The 20277-nt window shown below is 38.2% G+C and overlaps 1 protein-coding gene across 3 annotated transcripts in view; it reads right to left on the bottom strand.

Moving 5' to 3' along the window:
- The window catches only part of smg7 (SMG7 nonsense mediated mRNA decay factor), a 120336-nt gene that overhangs the window by 16583 nt on the left and 83476 nt on the right, over positions 1-20277 (bottom strand). Inside the window, exons 13-19 of one of the 3 annotated variants that reach the window (XM_048539249.2) lie at positions 20153-20272; positions 15905-16331; positions 11308-11452; positions 8346-8698; positions 7275-7539; positions 5284-5393; positions 3577-3726 (exon numbers count right to left, since the gene is read on the bottom strand). In XM_048539249.2, coding sequence (XP_048395206.1) covers positions 3577-3726; positions 5284-5393; positions 7275-7539; positions 8346-8698; positions 11308-11452; positions 15905-16331; positions 20153-20272 — 1570 coding nt within the window. The remainder of the gene's footprint in view (positions 1-3576; positions 3727-5283; positions 5394-7274; positions 7540-8345; positions 8699-11307; positions 11453-15904; positions 16332-20152; positions 20273-20277) is intronic. The other 2 variants (XM_048539250.2, XM_048539251.2) reach the window with 2 other exon arrangements.

Here is a 20277-nt window from a genome sequence, read left to right as displayed (position 1 = left end):
AACTGCACTGGAGATGAGATTGATTGGAGGAAGCAACAAGTTTCATGCTTCAAAAATTATAAAAGAAGTTTAAAAAAACACAAGAATTTGATGTATCAATTTTATATTTATGTAGCAAAGGGATCTGGAAATTGTCACTTTCCTGATGTTGCATAAATAGAGAATAGTGAAACACTTCAAAACTGAAAGCATTCCAATATCGAATGACTGCAAAAAACTGACTGGAATCCACAAAGTACAGGTCTCTCCAGTTTTCAGTGCTATGTTAGCACATTCAGCAATATAAACACAAATTTCAGTTTATGGAATAAGAACGGTCATATGTAGGTTATGCTTCAATTGTTAAGATAACAGGACTTAACAATATATTTGTATGATAACAACAAAACCCAAAATTCTATCCAATGTAACGTCTTTAATCCAGTACTTTTATGTAAACTATCCCAATTCTAGAAATGTCAAATTTAGGTGTACACATCATTGAATACTTCATGTTACATGTACAGCACTGATTTGGAAATCCAGTAGAGTTGTCATAGCGCTGCTTGCCAATTCAACAGATTTTACGGAAGAAAACCATAAGCTTTATGCAGACAACACCAGAGTAACAGTCAGTGACTGAGATGGTTGGAGGCTGTGTTAAATTTACATAAACATTGAGTTTTGAAAGTTTAATTAAAACATGCAAACGTCTCGCCCATATAATTTGACGTTTACATAGCATCTATAATCGAACAACTTACAACATGTGCAAATTTAGTACATTATTTTCTTTCACTGGAGAAACATATTTGAAATACCATCCTGTGTTTTCCCAAAATTATCTGGAGAAGCTAAAGTATGCTAGAGACAGAGAGATGAGCAAAGGACAAGGGAGGGAGGGAAGAACTCAGTAGGGAGGATATTAGTCAGTGACACCAAAAGATAATGGAAGTACTTGCCAGCGAATTACTACCACCTATTTTTGGTCAGCCTGACCTTAGCATCATGATTTCAAAGATATTTTTTCACTCAGAGCAATTTTGCAGGAGCAATACACGAATAATTACTTGGTAGTACAGAACTTGAATATCACTGGGGGAAGGCAAAAGACATGATGCTGATGTTTTCAGTCTTGAACCATAAGATACAGGAGCAGAATTAGGCCATTCGATCCAGTGAGTCTTCCACCATTTGATCGGATGGCAGTATGTTTCTCAATCCCATTCACCTGCTTTTTCCTGTATCCCTTGATACCCTTACTAATCAAGAGCCTATCTACTTCAGTCTTAATTATGTTCAGTGACTTGGTCACCACAGCCCTCTGGCGATGAGTTCCACAGATTAACTATCCCTTGGCTGACGAAATTCATCCTCATCTCAGTTTTTAAAGGTTGTCCCTTCACTCTGAGGCTGTGCCCTCAGGTCCTACTCTACCCTCCAGGTGGAAACATCTTCACATCCACTCCATTAAGGCCTCTCAGGTGTACTGTAATTTTAATCAGATCCCACCACTATCTTCGTTCTTCTAAACTCCATCGAGTTCAGACCTAGAGTCCTCAAACACCCCTCATGTGACAAGTCCTTGATATGGGATCATTCTCAAACTTTCTCTGGATACCCTCCAACGCTAGCACATCCTTCCTTAGCTATGGTGTCTAAAATTGTTCGCAATATTCCAAATGCAGTCTGACCAGAGCTTTATATATAGTCTCAGCAGTACATCTCTGCCCTTACATTCTAGTCCTCTTAAAATGAACGCTAAGATTGTATTTGCGTTCCTAACTGCTAATTGAACCTGCATGTTAACCTTAAGAGGATCCTTAACTAGGACTCCCATATCCCTTTTGCTTCAGATTTCTGAAGCCATTCCCTGTTTAGAAAATAGTCTCTATTCTTCTTACCAAAGGGCATAACCTCACTTTCCCACCACGTGTTCCATATACTACTTCTTTGCCCACTTTCCTAGCATGTCAAAGTCTTGTTCTCATCTGGATAGAATCGCAAGAAAACCAAATCTCAAAAAGGAATAATTTATGTTGCAGCAGAAGGGTTACTGATGACAAAGAGTTTACTTGCCAGTGAATCAATACCTTCTGGTCCTGCACAATGAACTGCATTTCCATTTGAGATTTAGTATTCTTGCAATTCTACTCAATTAGACAACAAAAAGCTTTGTGAGCGTCTTTCTTCCCCCCCTCAAACAATATTTGTGCAATAGACCAGACATGCGAGATGTGATGAATACAGGACGTGTGGGTTAAAACAACATTTAGCAGAATCAAATAGCATCCAATACAGCAATCAATCATAGCTTACAGTAGAGTAATAAAAACTATGCCAAGGAAGAGACATTTAAATACATAGATGCATGTGCCTTTATGAAAAAGGAGTATCCAAAGACATTGTCAATGCTCTACAAAGTGACAATGAAAAATTAGGTCGAGGGAAAAGATTTCAAACAAAACACCTGTCGTAAAAACTCAAACTTAACTAAACATGTCTCAATGAAGTATTAGGTGGAAAAGAAACACATTGGTTTCTTGGTCACTGGATGTTGTGGAAAAAACTAAATGTTAATAAACCGCAAACATTGAAGATGTAGAGAAATCAGGGTATCCTACTGCATGTATTGCAAAAAAAAGTACAATTAGAAAAGAATCAAATTTGCTTTGTAATTTTATATATTTAACTCAACTTGTCTCTTATTCTTTTCAACTTCAGCAAACCAAGTCTAGCCTTCCCACCGCTTTCCTCATAAGGCAACTTGCTCATCCCCTATGTGGTTTAGTCAACCTTCCCTGAATTGTTTCTAATGGATTCACATATCTTCATCATGCTTAGGTTTTATAGACAGGTCATAGAATATCTTATTATTTTTGTGCTAACACTCCTGACGTGTAATGCCTGTAACAACAATTCATATCAATTACTCAACTATGGAAATCTTATTGAGTTCTACTTTCACAATCTTTCTTTGTGCCTTTTTGGAAATATACTTCTCAAACTCAACACTCTTTCAAAATACTAGTGAGATTTTTGGCCTCGTTGTTTTCTTTGAACACTGCAGGCAGTCTCCATTACTGACTTGGAAGGTATTTGTTTTTATCCGTAGTTTGTTTTTCCACCCTCTTAATTTTCACATCTTCCTTCAAACCTTCTATAGATTTGGAGCTCCAAAAATCTCTCTCCTCCTTTGTTGGTGGCATCAACACAAATGTGCTGTCATGAACGTGAAGTTACACATCTATTAACATGACTTATTTCAATTAAGACTTGCAATGGATTTACCACCAAAACAAATCCTTTCAAACTGTTAATCCTAAAAAATGTGAAGTTACAATAAAATTCACCAGTCTGCAATGGTGGCCCGTACCAAAATAAGCAATGGGCTTTGAAATTTGACTGTGTTCTCAAAAATAAAACACAAAACAGCCAAATATAGTCCAAGTCATTTGCTTGCAACATTAAATGAAGAACACAATGGAGTAAGCAGCATGAAGTAATTTACTGACATGCTGCTTAAATAACTACCATATATAAATTTTGTTTTATGGTAAAAGTCAGAAAACAGAAGATCAAAGTTTAAGTACATACAAAGAAACCTCGCCCCGAAGTACTGCAAAGAGGGCTAGTCAAGGCCTGGTAGAAATCATGGGGTTTGGAAAAAGCCAGCTCTTCCTCCTCCTCAAAGTCAGCAATACTTTTTAACAGATCAGGAGGCAACAGAGGTGAGCTCTTGGCATCCTACAGACAGAAGAGGAACAGAGGAAGAAAGAATACTCAGATAGGAAACAAAAGTAAACAAAGTCTTAGAGCTGGCTTCAGAATTAAAAATACTGAAAATGTATTCATCACTAAAGATTCCGAGCAAAATGTAATTTATCTATGGCTGGGAATTTACTGGAGGGGATAGAAATTACTGAGAAGCACTGAAACTGAAGTTAACAAAGTCCCAATAGAATTTTGAGTAATTTAAAGTACAATATTAACAAAGTGTCTTCTGGGACAAAACAGAATCAATCATTCTTCAAGCACACAACAGAAAATATGGAGTAAAAATATTTTTTCAAGTTCATCATTACCCAATTTAACTGGTATTTGAGAAATTCGAACTATAGCATTAACTCATCATTATTTTTACAGACAGCTACAAACTAACCTTACTTCATTCCATGTTTAAATAGTTCTACTTTTAAAAGGATCAATACTAAAAAGTGGTGAAATCTTTCTAATAAGATATTTACAGATGTGTCACTCAAACCATTGAACAGGACTAATTAATGTACTTAACTGTATTAGTGAATAGCTGATGTAAAGATCCGTAATTTACAATCAAATAAGGAGGCGGCTTTGGATGTCAAATCATGTGAAAGTACACAAAATGTAGCAGGTAGAATAGGACAGACAGGTGCAGAACAAGATGGAAATGAGCAAATAAGGATGCTGCTTGAAAATTTTGCTCTATTACAAAATGGTGACAAGTATCACTTAATAGCCAGAAAAACTTGAAGGTTGGTGATCTTAGCTTGTAATATTATTACAGTCTAACTGGAAAAATATTTGGAGAAAACAAACTCAAAGTTATTGCTAAAAACGTAACATGATTAACAGCAAAATAGAACAAATCCAAACACATTAAATCACCAAAGAAATATCATGTCAAATAATACTTTAGATACATAATTTTAATTCACATGTCCCACTGTGTTAAGAATTAAGGAACTTCCATTCCCCTCATGCCTCTTATAGTTTACTTTCACAAATAAAATTTTATCTTCATCTCGTTACAGAGATAGTAGAAATTGCTGATGCTGGAGAATCTGAGATAACAAGGCTTAGAGCTGGATGAACACAGCAGGCCAAGCAGCATCTTAGGAGTACAAAAGTTGACGTTTCAGACTTAGGATGAAACTTGGCCTGCTGTGTTCATCAAGCTCTTCACCTCTACATCTTAAAATCCACTGTTTAGCCGAGTTGGTTAAATCAGGAAAAGCATATTTTCCGATACAAAAGAACAAGCCAGCAGTGAAGATTAAAAATCCCAATAGGTTGAGCTGAATTTAAGTATTTCTTTGATTAGATTAGATTCCCTACAGTGTGGAAACAGGCCCTTCGGCCCAACAAGTCCACACTGCCCCTTGGAGCATCCCACCCAACCCATCCCATAAAAATTCCTATGGCATAAATTAATAAGAATTAGTTTTGGTGAAATGAAATCAAAACAGCTATCATACATGCATGTTGTTATCAGAGTTTCACGATATACTAAACTATGCTCATTTGCACCGATTTACAACTTACCTCATACGACTGCATTCTAGACATGCTATCTTGATCTGTTCGAAATACTCCTGGCTGTCGTTTCACCATACGATCGTTACTCAGCTGAGGTCCCATAATATGCCGCATTTCTGACAGAAGAATATAAACATTGAGACAAAAAAAATCCAGACAGGTCCAATATGCCTATCCCGTTCCATTTATTACCTATATCTATCGTCTTATCCACACACTATTCAAAAATGGAAATCTAATAATACTAATTTTTAAGATCCATGTAATTTATTCTTTACTTTTTCACACTAAACTTTTTAATTTCAAGATTAAGATGCTTTGGTTCCTCTCCTTCCAAAATTCATACAGGCATGGACAAAGAAAGGAGGAGTAGGAGTAAGCCATTTGACCTCTCAAGTTTGTGCTGTCACTCAATATGATCATGCTAAAAACTGTAATCCTGCCCTCCCTTCATATCGCATGGATTCCTTTAGTCTCAAGAGCTATATCTATCTGCTTCTTGGAAGTGCAATGTTTTGGCCTTAACTACTTTGTGTCATGAATTCCAAGGGCTCACCACTCCCTGGGCAAAGAAATTTTTGCTCATCTCATCTGGAAAAGTTTATTCCTTATCTTTAAGCAATGGCCCCCAATTCTGGACTCTCACCACCATCATCGGTAACATCCTTCCTGCATCTAATCTGTCTTGTCCTGTTCGAATTTTAAACATTTCAATGAGATACCCCTCATTCTTCAAAACTCCAGTGAATACAATCCTAATAGTCTCAATCTCTCAAGTTTTCAAGCATGTGCCTCAGCTTCAATTTGGACATTTCAGAAATGGTAAATCAATGTTGCTTTCCTTTGCAAACCCAGAAGCATTAAACTTCATGGGAACTGCTATCACTTGGACATTAACTATAAAAGTAGAAAAAGCAAAATTAAAAATTCATTTGTGTGTCAGTTGGTCAAACATTGCTCTTTATTGATTTGATTGGATTGAATCTTTGGTTGTTAAAGTTTGGTAAGCAAGGTTGAAAGCTTTTAAGGTTCTGTGCCCCTAGATTTACGGATACACTTTCAGAAAACCGAAAATGAGCATAACTAACAATGAAAAAACAATAAGAATTGAGTGCAAGCAATATTAATATCACTTTTAATTAGGGCAGCAATAAAACTTCAAACTGACTATATTAAGCTGGAATATAAAAGGAATAAGGGCAAATGCAGCTGATTTAGGGATTCAAATAGCAATACTAGGCATGGACAAAAACATTTGGAATGTTCAAGGGACATGGCAGTGTAAGGATTAAGTAAAAAATTTATTCTACGGAAAATGATGGAATTTAATTCATTAAATAATGAAGCATTTAAGATAAGACAGTGACGAGCATCCTAGGGAACGCTTTAAAAGCAAAACAGACTTGCAACACAAATGTAAGACCGTAAAAGATTACTTAAAATAAGGAGAAATCAGATTCAGGAAGAAGCAAACTTTACATTTCTGAACACTATACCAAATGTTCCTTCTATCATAACAAATAGAAGGCATATCAAACTAATGTTTTCTAGTCAATGGGCACTGAAACACACCGTGCTGTAGACATTCTCAATACGGCTGGTTCCATTCCACAAAAAATTTATTTCTCCTCTACTGAAGGCACTAAGGCAGAACTTTTTGTACTGCATCAACTTTAATGCCAAACTGTAACATTTAGCCTTAGCTGGTTGTCTGAGAACAACAGAGAGGTGAAAGTAGGAATTACTAAACAGTCAGATCATATTTCTAATATGCAAGATTTTATAGATGAGTTATTAGGTAGAAATCACAGCAGGAACTGAGATTGATTTTTCACTCTTTACCACAGATGTACACTGCAAATGCAGTGCTCTACCACCCTGTAGGGACCAAGTAACTCAAAGAGCATGGGGTTGAATCCGAGACCTTCGTGGTGAGATCAAGAATTCCAAACATCAGAGCATTTATCTCAAGGAATAATCAAATCTAGTCAGCGTACCATAGTCCCACGCAAAGTCCTGCAATTTCTGCACATCTGAAGGATTAGGGGTAAATGGTTCCATAGGGAAAGCCTTCAGGTTCTTTTCCATTTGGACTTGCTGTGATTGTTGCTGAAGTGACTTTTCAAACAGCTTTAATGGGTCCTGATGCATGTAATAAGGTTGCTGTTTCAAAGACATTGGGATTGATGTCTTCTGATGTTGAGAGGAGACCGCATGATGATGGTGATTCCAAAGCTGGTTGGTCTGATCAGCCTGCAAATACTCAACAAGAGCAAAGATAATATTTTAATTGCAAGTAATCAAAGATTGATTACCTAGTCTGCAGGAGGTCTTTAGTGAATTAGAAACTTTATCTATACACTACTTGCAGAGGTCACGAAGACACAAGCTAATTTATACAGGATACAATGCTGGGATACAATGTTTTCCATTCTATGGTGCTCAATGTAAAATACCAGACTCTTGATGACTCAAGTTTTTCTATCAAAGTGACTTAAAGTTTTGCATCTTGTATTAATTTCAAAAGACAACATTATTTCACTGAGGTTCAAGTATAGAAATTGAGGACACTAGCCAATTATCAGGCCCGGTGTTTCCACAAAAAAAGATTTGTAACAGAAGTATACTTAAAACATGTAAACAATGTTCAAACCAGACTGGCAAATCAATATTAGCACCAAAAAATAGGTTTTTAATATTTTGCAACAGCAGTAGATAATACAATTAAAGCAGTGGTTATGGGCTTCATGTGATAAATGTAGCAAAACCAAATGGCATCATCTAAACCATCACTATTGATTCAGTAGCATTTTTAATGCTACTTATATAACAATCTTGTTGGTGTACACGCAGAACTCTTCAAGGAGAATGGCAGAGATAACATCAGGGAGACAAATTCTAATTCAAACAGACTATTTTGGGTCACTATAATGATGGCATCACATATGCATTCACAAATGCTCAGACAGCGGAGACAGAAAGCTTTCAAAGTTAAAAAACGGATACTATCTTTTAAAATAAAATTTAAAATCAATTAACTTCTTAGAATTTGTCACATTTGTCCTTACCTGCTGAGGTCCCAGATGGTGTTGATTCTTTCCCAGTTGCTGTGCTGCCTTAGTTGGGGACTGCTGATTCACAACTTGAACCTGAAGCTGTGACTGGGACTGGGGAACCTGATGTTGCTGAGGTTGTTGTTGTTGTTGTTGGGGCCCTTGGTTAAGTGGCCCTTGCCCTGATGGTCTCTGCTGGCTATAAGGGACATGAGACTGCTTTCCACCAGGCACCTGGTTTCCTGACTGTGGGTGACTAGTGGCTTGGAGGAAGGGTCCTGGTATGGAGACTCCAGGTGGAAAAGTATACCCAGGTGTCATCTGGAAAGTAACTGGTGGTGACACAAGATAGGGAGGTGGAGGGAACCCTGTAATAACAAAACACTATTAAAGATTGTTACCAGGCATGGCAAAACTATGATTCAGGATGCATATGAATCCTAGCCAGCATTTAAAGAAATAACAGCATGCTGCTTGTTAGAGTCAGTTAGTAATTGATGGTAAAGGAGGTGGCTATTCGGCAAAGGGAGTCTCAGTTGGCTCTCTGTGGAGCAACCAATCAACTACATTCCCATGCTTGATCTCTGTAAACTTCTAAGTTTATTGTGTTTGGGTGCCATTTAACCTTTCAATGTAATCATTAACTGTTTCTGCTTCCAACAGCATTACAGCAGCAAGTTCTAGGTCAATTCCTCTCCTGATGTAAAAAGGCTCTTGCCCATACTCACCCTGTATTGCTTGTTCAAAATCTTAAAGCCTGTGCCCCCCAGTCTCTCAAACAACAGTGAATGGGAACAGGTTATTTACCTGAGTACCTTAAGTAAACCTATGACAATTTTGTGCATCTTTATCAAAATTTATTCAGAACGTGCATGGCTTGAATGGAGTTCAGGGAATTTGAGGTGTTGAACTTTCAAACCAAAAACAAAAATTTGTTTGAATTTAACGTCGAACAGTTAAGATTTGACTCCAAGGTGCATTTGAATTCGGGGGCCATGGATCTCTGCAGGGCATACAAATTAGCCACCGTGGAATAGCTGTAGTTGGTTAATTAAGGAAGTTAGATTGAACTGTTTTTCTACAACTAAGGTTAAGCTAACTCTTTAGTTTTAAAGCATATAAATGTAGCTTTTCAGTCTGACTTAGCACTGACCACTACTTGAACAAGAGTGCTGGGTATTTGGTAAGTTGTGGGAGGTGAAGAAATGCTCCCTTATTTAAAAAGAGATTAGAAAGAATTTTTCCTTGCATTCAGGATAGAAAGTTAACAAACTAGGCATCAAAAGTGGTAACCTTCATATTACTCCTAGTCTTAGGCTCAAGTGTATGTGCACATAGGACAATTGGACAGATGAATGCATGGCTAGAGGTAGAGATGGGGAGGGCTTCAGACTCTTGGGACACTGGGATTGACTCTGACAGTCCCTTAATTTGTGAATTTAAACAATGTCTACAGTTACAGGAAAAAAGGCACAAAGTCAATGCTTATTTGGAAAGCTGGCTCATAACATGGTAGATTGAATGGCCTCCTTTTGCACCATTAAAACGCAAGTGTTTGTGGGTGACATTTGTAACAAAGCATTAAACAGCATTTCATCTTTTTCTTGCATTTCAGCTTTCGCATTCATGTACTTTCACTACAGTAGTTCAGCAGCTCCAATGGAGACAATTATATTCAAACTGGGGTTTTAGTAAGAAACAAGGTGTCACAATGCACAGATTGAGTCTCAGTAAAAATCTGAATATCAATGCAAAAATCTAAAGTAAATGAACAGTCATCTTGAGAAATACAGGAGTTGCAGTGACATTAATTTGCTGACAAGGTCTAAAGGAGCAATAATAATTGGGGTGAGTGGGAATGAAAGGAGGTTTGAGATTAGATCCTAGTTGGGTATGCTGGTGGGTTATCTAGTCAAAGAGGATGGGCCAATTAGCGCTGCTTCAAAGATGACAGCAGTGGATGCTTGAAAGGGCAGAGTGGGTCTCTGTAGACACGTTTGACCCTGGAATGGTGACAGGCAAGAAGACCGGCAAATTATGTTCATGTGACTAAGCATTCCTTATTTATACCAGGGGTGTCTTGCCATTTACCCAACCATATAATTTTGAGGTTTACAACATTTTAAGAATACCAAATAATGGATTTGCTCACTGAAAATCTTCATTATTAATGCTTTTAGAGGATGAGGAAGAGCAAGGAATAAGGGAAGCAAGGGTCAGCTTGCACCAAAAGACTGCCACCCTTCAACATTTTCCTTGACAATGCAAGACTGGCAATCTAGATTACAGGGTAGTAGACAGTCAAATTTAAGAGCAGTGAGATCTGCTGCAACTACAGCTAAATCAGAGGCACAAAATTCACTAGTAATTGTCAGCAAAACCCCTTATACTAGGTATCTTGTAATGTTGTGCTGTTGACATGGAGCATCCTCCTTGTCATCAGTGCATTTCAAATTCAGAGTTGGAGTATCCTGTCACTCCACTGCTTGATTATTTTTGCCTCCACAGTTGTGTTAAGCACTGATTTGGCTGCACATTGTGTTACCTAAACAACTTCTGCAAAATCTAAAAAAAGGAGCTATTTATAACTTTATTGTCACAAATTACCACATGCATTTAAAGAGACACATCTATCCAAGTAAAATTTGGAGGACGCTTGTGAGATGTAATATCCGCCTGCCGAGCTCCCACAGCCACAATGGGAGCTTGCTCATACTTTGTAAGTGCAGCAAATTCAGGAAAATCAAGTCGGTCAGAACACTACATGCCATTTTTTGGGTGACAGCTAACTGAATAGCACAGTGCATTAACCTTGTAAAAATCCATCCTCAGATCAGTTTTTAAATGATCAACATTGGAATCAATTTAAAACAACAAGATCTGATACAAAATACAGAGGCATAGATAACTACTGCAAGGCCTGAAAAAGCAGCTTTTGCATTAACATTGCCAAATTTAAACATGTAAACCCACTCACCTGGCCGGCTAGGAAGAGGAGGAAATGCTCCTGGATGATGGATGGGGATGAACTGAGAGTTGCTGGTTTGGTTTTGTGACTGGGTCACTGGTGTTTTCCTCGCCTCCGATACAGGGGTTTTTCTCAAATCTGTCTGAGTTTTTACCTGATGAATGCAAGTCATAAACTGTAATCCATAATCCAAAGTACACCCCCTCATATTCAGACTCAAATTATAATTTTTAGGGAGTACCACATCTATTCAACAGATTATGTCACAATTCAGTCTTCTGTACTACCTTCGTCTGGAACTCCAATTCATGCACACCTTCAAAACACCTGAAGGCATTTTCTTCAGTTCCAGAAAGGATCTTTCTATCTCCTGGCCAACCAGGTTATGGTTATGTTTATGGAGCATAAACATCATGGATATCAGAAAATAAATTCAAGTGCTCCAGTAATAATCAAGAGATATACCCCAAGACAGTGGCAAATGACAAAACTGGTCAACCTAAATTTAATGTTCCATAAATAAAACTGGTCTTTTACTGGCACCAACATCAAATTCATATACAGTGTAACACTTTGCTCTGCACAAGTAATAACACCAAATAAAAGTTCAATTCATATCACATCCTTATACAATCAAGGATCCCACTAAAGCACCAAGAAGCAGGGTTCTATGGTGGCCCCAGTTAATTATTCCATATAATTGGAATAAAGAGCATAGTACCTCTTCTTCACTTGACAAACACATCAATGCTTGCCATTCAACAGTTGAGTAGTGAATGAGGCTTCCTAACATATCAGGCTAGTAAAGATTATTTATTCCTCTGATGACATCAGATACATATTCTGTAATTCTGCTATGGTAGTATTTTAATAACACAAACACTTTGAACATTGTGTTAGAACCGCATAGTTGATACTTATTAAGAAAAACTGTCATCCACCTCCGCCGCACCCCGCCCCCACACCCCCGCCACACCCCATTTGTTTGTCGATCTAAGTGTGTGGACATGGCCAGCATGCATTGCCCATCTAATTGGCTTGACAAGGTGGTGGTAAGCTAAGTTCATGAACCACCTCAATCCTTGTGATGTAGATATACCGATAGCGTTGCCTGGAAGACTTTTAACTCCACAACTGTAACGAAAGTGTACTATATGACATTAACAGCCAGTTGGTGATATTGCTAAGGCCAGCATGTGGATAAAAAGGGGAAAGGGATCAAGAATAAAACCTTGGGTAGTCTCCAAATGACGCAAAGATAGCAAGAATCCAATTTCTGGAAGTGATTGAAAAAAGAGCAACCAATCTGAATGCAAAGGCAATCCTACCATGGTGGACCACAAAAGAAAAGGTACTCAAGGCAGAGAGTGAGAAAAGTAGTACAATGTGTGGAAAGCTGCTATGTTACATCTCAATCTCTATTTTACCACCAGCGCACACAGTCTACTGCTCTGAGCATCCTCATCTGTTCCCTCTGTCAACAGCATTAAAAAAAAACAATTTTCTAGCACCTTTCAGCTCTGAAGAGTCATATCGGACTCGAAACACTATCAACCCAGTAAATTCAATAACTCATATACTGGATCCCTAGATTCCGATGTATTTCTGAATCTTGCAGTTATTCTCCATTTAAGTAACATTCTTATTCTTCCTCCCAAAGTGAACACCCTCAATATTGTCCCAAACTTTAGGTTTATCTGCCATGTTTTTGCATAGAAGTTTTATATTTGCTACTTTCCAAGTCACCAAAGTGCCCATCGATGTTAACATACTAGTTCTCCACACAGTTGGTACAGGATGAGGTCTACACTAACAACATAACATGACCTGGCTGGATTATGCACACCATACACAGAGAAGCTTCAAAAGAGAAATGAGTAAAGTGTCACTGTTTGAACTGAAATTGCCATCTGAAAAGGTCTCTCTGATCACTATTTACAAGGGGAGACAGTCCCAGTAAGTCAAAGCATTAACATGAATTCTGTTCACAATACCTTCTTAGTTCTTTTATATTTTATTCCAAATTTGGATTCTGAAGCCAATTTCCAAGTTACAAAAATAATCCAAGAGCAGACTCATCTCAAGATCAGACATCTGACTCAATGAAATAGAAATCAGGCAGGCATTAGTATTTTTGTTAGGTTTAACAAATCAAATGAATTTTTGCATATGGATGTTTTTCTTCTTATTTATTACTGTCTCACCACCTACACCAGGTTTATTCATAAAGGTATTTGTCGTGATCCTCACAATCTAGCAACCTACGCAAAGTCAGGAAGATTCCAGATACAACTGCTGATCTCTGCTGAACTAACAAATCTTAACTGATTCAGTGGGTCTATGCTGTAGACAACAACCAGCACATCCAAGTTCCAGTTTGATTCCATATTGTTCAAATGAGATAGATCAAATTCCCCAACATATCATCTCTCTCTCAACTTTAACTATCACTCCTATCCGTTAAGTTCAAAAAGCTGTGTGGAATCTTCTTAAACCTAAAGAATGGCCCCAGGTACAGGAACAGATAATCTTGCATATCCAGAGTGATAACTGGCTCGATGAGTTCCACCTCAATCCAGGAGACATTTGTACCCCTCCCCTAAATTTGTGGTTGGAACAACTGGAGTAACCAGGGTAGTAGTGACAGAATCAGGTGATTTCTACAGCAACTGTCTCTTTCTGGTATCTGGTGCTTCTCCAATTACCACTCTGGCAGTCCTGCTCTTAATAGAAAGAGTCTTAGCAAGAAACTGATAGTTGTTGAGTGGGCAAGACTTGATGGGTCACTTAAAAGCCTACCAAAATCACAAGGCTGCCTGAAGATCAGAAACAGCATTCTACTCACAAGCAAGGCTATTTCAATTTTTATCAAAACTGGTCTTTCAGGTCAGAAAGCAAGATGCAGATTTCAGATGCTGGATGTTCAGAAATCCAGTACTTGAAAAAAACACTCATCTGAGTTTCATACATATACTAAATTTACACCTTGCTGCAAATTTTGATGCACGCCTTAGATTATGCACCAGTCCAGAGTCTTTACCATTATTTAACCTGAGTAAAAGCTGGGTCATCCAAAATGCAAAATTATATTAGCAACCTGACAAGTCAGGGGTAGTAAACAGGTTAAAATAGAAAGTAGAACTCAGTTGCTCACACCTAATGGGTGGATGTGGTAAGGAAAAGTTTCAGGAAGACAGTTAAGTTGGCAGGAGAGAAAAATTAACATGGTTATCTTTGCCCCTCAGGATGAAACTAGAATAGTGCACGTAGTCAAATTTTAAATTCAGAGATTTGAATTGTTTGCAAAAAATCTTTCATAAACTTTTCACATCACATTTGCAGTACAACTTATGCTACCTGCAGAAACAAAAATTAAAAATACCATTTATAGATCTATTTTTATAGCATAAACAAAGATAAATGAAATGGAGTCAGCAGATTACTGATGACTTCCCTCTGCCTCTTTATGTCTACATACCATAATGTATCTTCCTAGACACTGTAGCAATGCACCACTCTTAAAATGCAAGGGCAAAAGAGTGCATTGGAAGTGCATAAAAACTGAAAATCGAGAACAAAGTACAATTCTAACGAAACCTTTTAAAAGTTGAGATTTGTCCACCCATGGTAAATAACTAGGGTATCAACACAGATGGGGAGTTCACAATATTTTAGAAAGCAAGTCTAAAATATTCCTAAAATGGATGATGGTGTTTCTAATCCATAACACTTCAGAGGATACTTAGAAGCAGACTTTGTAAATAAAAGAGTAGGTCTGTGCTAATATTACTAAATTCTGCTCCAGAACTTAGTTCAGAACATGTTCCCCTGGTGTCTCCCTGCTGCCACTTCTAAGTTCCAGCATTAAGTTCTAGATCATTAGACTTCATTAATACATTTTTAAAAATCATGTAAGTAAATTGTAATAAAAGTTGAGGAGACAACCATATTAATTAGCAAAACAACAGTCTCATGATTTACTGCATTTTAATGAGACCAGGACCAGGCACCAATACTTTAAATCAACTTTCAACACCGCCAATATATCTTAGCATCCATTTGTCTAAAAAGTAATTAAAATTAAAGAGCAATTTAAGAAACATGCATGTTAGCACACGTATCTCAGAAGTTTTACTGCAAAACTTGAGCATATAATCTAGTTTAACACGTTCATGTTGAACTAAGGGAGTCCTGCATAACCCAAGATGCCTCCTCTTGATCAAGGAATTAAGGTCCCAGCTGCTCAAGTGAACCTAAAAGATCCCAATCACAATAATCTGGGCCAGTCATCCTTCAATCCACAAATCTCACAAACTAGTAGCTATTTTTGTCTACACAACAATGCATGCACTTGATGCTACCTTGTAATTTAAGCAGCCTAAATGCATATTTCTCTTTCTAGTATACTTAGATGTTTCTCTTTCAAAACACCTGAGGTAAGCATGATTGCTCAGATCCATTAAAGACCATTTGGCTTTAGTTTTCATCTCACATCCCATGTACTGCTTTTAAATTTTCAAAGCACATTTAACAGCAATCACTGCAAATTGAAGATTCAGCTTACATCACAAAGTAAACAGATTCCAAAAATCAAGTAGCTCCCTACCTGCACTGCCACATTCTGTTTCCGGGCATGTTCCAGATTTTTGTCCTGGTTGTTTTTCTTTGGTTCAGTCTTTCTCTTATTGCTGTCTCGTTTTACATCCATTTTGTTTGCAATATCATTTCCTTTGTTATAGTCCCATCTTTCCTTCATGCCTTCTTTTGGATGGTGATTCCGATTCTGTTCTCGTGGTTTAATATTCTCCTTGAAGGTAACCAGTTTTTCACCACTTTCTGAACTGTTACTCTGAGTCTTGCCTGATGACAAGACGGATTTTAGACCCTGACTAATCTCAATGCTGGTAGGTTCTGAAAAGGGTGGTTCCAACAAAATCAGACTATCCTTTAATTCAGAAGAATCCTCATTAACCAGCTCTGGGATGTCAGTTACAAACAGTAGCTTTCCTTCTTCAATTCTGCTCTGGATAAGTCTGAGAAAGTAATATACATTGTGAACAAATACTTGCACAGAACATGCTTTAGGAATGCCAAAAGGGTTACATTGTTAAGATAATTTGTTTATAAGTTTCTCCACACCACCCTCCCCCGCAACAGAATGTGTAGAAGAATAAGGAGTGAGTTAGTTGTGTTTGATATACTTTGATAGGGCAAATAGAGATAAATTATTTCCTGTGACTGACAGTCCAAAACAAATGGATATTCTAGACAGGATTTTGAGTGGCAATCATAGAGATCGCTATTCTGCTCCTTTGTTAAACAGAGAGAGAGCTTGACATTTCTGACAAGATTTTGATCAGGGCTCCTTCAGAATTGGAAACCTGTACTTTAAGCTTGACAGGACCCTCAGTGAAGGAGACACAAAACATGTCCCTTTCTCGCAGAAATCAGCTGTCATACTATGATTTAAAAGTCCATTTTCTCAGACAGCCACATTAACAGCTCCTGTGAAGGGGTAAGTAGGTAAGCTAAATGAGAGGGTGAAGGACAAGGGTGGTATGGTGGCAGAAGGGCCAAGTGAGTGAGTGTACCTTGAGAGGTGGAGTGGGAAGGAGGACATAACAGCAGGGATGTTGGGTCCATTGGAAACAGGATCAGAGATTAGGGGTAGATAACATGGTTTCGTGTGGGGAAAATCATGTCTCACCAACTTGATTTAGATTTTCTGAAGTGATGAAGAGGATTGAAGACGACAAAGTGGTGGATGTGATCTACACAGATTGCAGTAAGCTGTTCAACAAGGCTCCCCGTGGTAGATTGGTCAATAAGGTTAGATCATGTGGAATACGGGGAGAATTAGCCATCCGAATACAGAACTGGCTCGAAAGTAGAAGACAGATGACGATGGTGGAGGTTAGTTTACTTTTCAGACCGGTGGCCACTGACCAGCTGCACTGAAGAAAGAGACCTTGGTGTGCAGGTCCATTGTTCCTTGTAAGTGGAATCCCAGGTAGACAGAACAGTGTATGCTTGCCTTTATTGGTCAGTGCATTAAGTATAAGAGCTAAGAGGTCATGTCGCAGCCGTACAGGACATTGGTTGGCCACTTTTGGAATACTGTGTTCACTTCTGGTCTCTCTGTTGCAGGAAGGATTGTGAAACTTGAAAGGATTCAGAAAAGATTCACAAGGATGTTGCCACAGTTTTGAGCTAAAGGGAGGAGGGTGAATAGCCTGGAGCTATTTTCTCTGGAGTATCAGAGGCTGAGGGGTTACCTTACTGAGATTATAAAATCATAAGGAGTATGGATAGGGTGAATAGCCAAGGTTTTTTTCACCCCAGGGTAGTGGGAGTCCAAAACTAGAGGGCATGGGTTTAAGGTCAGAGGGAGAAGATTCAAGAGGGACCTAAGGGGGAACTTTTTCCACAGAGGATGGTGCGTGTGTGGAACGAGCTGCCAGAGGAAGTGGAGGAGCTGATACAATTACAACATTTAAAAACATCTGGATGGGTATGTGAATAGGAAGGGTTTAGAGGGATATGGGCCAAAGTTGGCAAAGGGGACTAGATTAATTTAGGATATCTGTTTCCATGCTGTACAGCTCTATGGCTATCAAATACAAAATGGCTATTAGGACATTAGGGGTGGATAGGTGGTAGAGCAGTTCAAGGGCTGAGAGATGTAAGGGGTCTGGAAGTGGTGTAATTTAGGGGCGCATGTGGGGTAAATGTCGGAGTATCAGTTTTATAGTTACTCAGGAATTACATTAGGTTTTAATAGTCTAACTTTTCCCGAATGACTATTTTCTGAACAGCCACTGAACCGTCCAAATTTTGATTTAAACAGATAGTTTTGGAGGGTTCCAGGTATAGTGGAATTGCCTGGTAGAATCTTCAATTTCCCAGGCAGGTCTCTTGGAGTCTGTCACATGGAGTTTCAAAAAAAAAAATCTGTGTGCAACTTCCATCTGTGCTGCAGGAACACCTGTGTAGCCATTGTTGAACCAATATTATAATTGCAGCTAGACCAATCAGGTGGGATATCAGGGAGCACTGTTTCACAAGAAACGTGGTAAAAATCTGGAACCTTCTTCCATTGAAGATGGGTCAACATGAAGTTTAAAAAGGTTGACAGAGGTTTTTGAGACAACAATGTTTAAGTTTTACAGAACCAAAATTTCTAGACAATCGAGAAGAGGTTAGCCATTTACTAACTGAATGGACAAACATGCCCGAGGGCTGAATGGTCTACCTCCATTCTTTTGTTTAGCAAGTTTGTTTTTATTTTATGTAGTCTGTAAAATTCCCTACTAAACTTTTGGGATTTACTGAAAGACTTATTCAATCTGTAGTGCTGAGATATTTTTAATTCCAACAGCACAAATAAACCCCTTTAAGTAAAAGCAAGAATGCCTCAATGTCAAAGGGCAATGAGATTTAACCAGCTTGTTAAAACTGTAAAGCATTAGTGGTATAACAAGGTGTAGAGCTGGATGAACACAGCAGGCCAAGCAGTAACAGGAGCAGGAAAGCTGACGTTTCGGGCTTAGACTTTTCTTCTGGGAAAAAAAAATCAAGCTTAGCTTCTTCTATCAGTGTGCATCCTACATTGGGCTTCTTTACTGAAGGTTAGATGTAGATTTTCTGCCAACTTATTCCAATACTGGCTTCACCTGAAAAGTCTGGCTTCAATGATCAAGAAGGGCAATGATTTTACTCGTTTGAAAGATAGTAAACCTGAGAGAAAAAACTCATATGGTAATATATTTCCTACTTTTCATGAAACATGGAATTCTTGCCGATCTTTAACTTCCCCGTAGGTGCGTGGCTTTCCAGATAATTTCAGAGGACAGTTAGGAGTCATTCATATTAACTCTGGTCTCAAATTAAGTGTATACCAAACAGCATAAGGACAGTACATTTCCTTCCCCAAGGACAGAGACCTTAACAACAGTTTCACTATTTTTCTGGTCCTCGATAATACTAAGACTAGCTTTCAATTCCAAATTTAATTAACAAATTTTAAACACCTGTTGCTATCAAGGGATCTGAAGTTCCAAAACATTAGCCTGGACTTTGGGATTACTAGTCCCATGATCTTACAACAACTTCACTATCACCCCACAACTAAATATATTAATGACAGAATATATTAATGACAGGCAATATTGTACTGAATGCAAAATTTAAACAAATTAATTAGGTTCTCAATTCCAAACCTGTATGGAGCAGTCCGACTTCAGGTGATTTATTACAACAACGATAAGGAAAATAAAAATCTGCTCCCCAGTTGCAAAGCATTAACCAAAAAGTTAAAGCATCTAATTTTAATTTGTCATGCCCAAAAATATCTCACCATCACAAATCTGAAGCTGTAACTAGTGCACACAAGCTTTAAATATTTGGCATGGCTAGTGAGACTTTCTAACCATTTTCTCCTATCCTCCTGCAGGCGTACAACTCCATCAACCTTAATATGTGGGACTACCTTGACCCTTGACAGAATACAGGTCTTCTGAGACTCCTGACTACCTTTGGCACTGTCCATAGACATGCAATTTCTGCAGGAGTAACCAGACAGTGATCACATTCAGCAAACCAGAGGCAACTGGAGAGATCTCCGTGAGATCAGTTAACAATGCTAAGAACTTCGTTGATCTAAGGTTCAGGGAGGATTGGACAAACTTGCTGAGGCATCAGCAGCAGTCACCAATTTATTTTGAGTAATTTTGAAGCAAAATGAAGTTAAAATACGGTTGACTCAAATCATCTTTCACTGGCCAACAGTGGCTGTAGCTAATTGCAGTACTGTGTATACGGTGAAACTGAAACCTTCGATTCACTTGAAGTATACCTGGAATGATTTTCTGCTATCCACTTTCCCAAAGCAAGCAATCGCTGATGCCGTGTCCTTAGTTGCTGCCCTTCCTTGTCTGCCACTATTCCTTGGTGCCCACTTGAGAAATCCAGATTTCTTTA

Source organism: Stegostoma tigrinum, chromosome 8 (assembly GCF_030684315.1).
Source record: "Stegostoma tigrinum isolate sSteTig4 chromosome 8, sSteTig4.hap1, whole genome shotgun sequence".
Lineage (NCBI taxonomy): Eukaryota > Metazoa > Chordata > Chondrichthyes > Orectolobiformes > Stegostomatidae > Stegostoma > Stegostoma tigrinum.
Note: the sequence above shows the minus strand (reverse complement) of the source record. Positions and strands in the feature narration are given on the sequence as shown.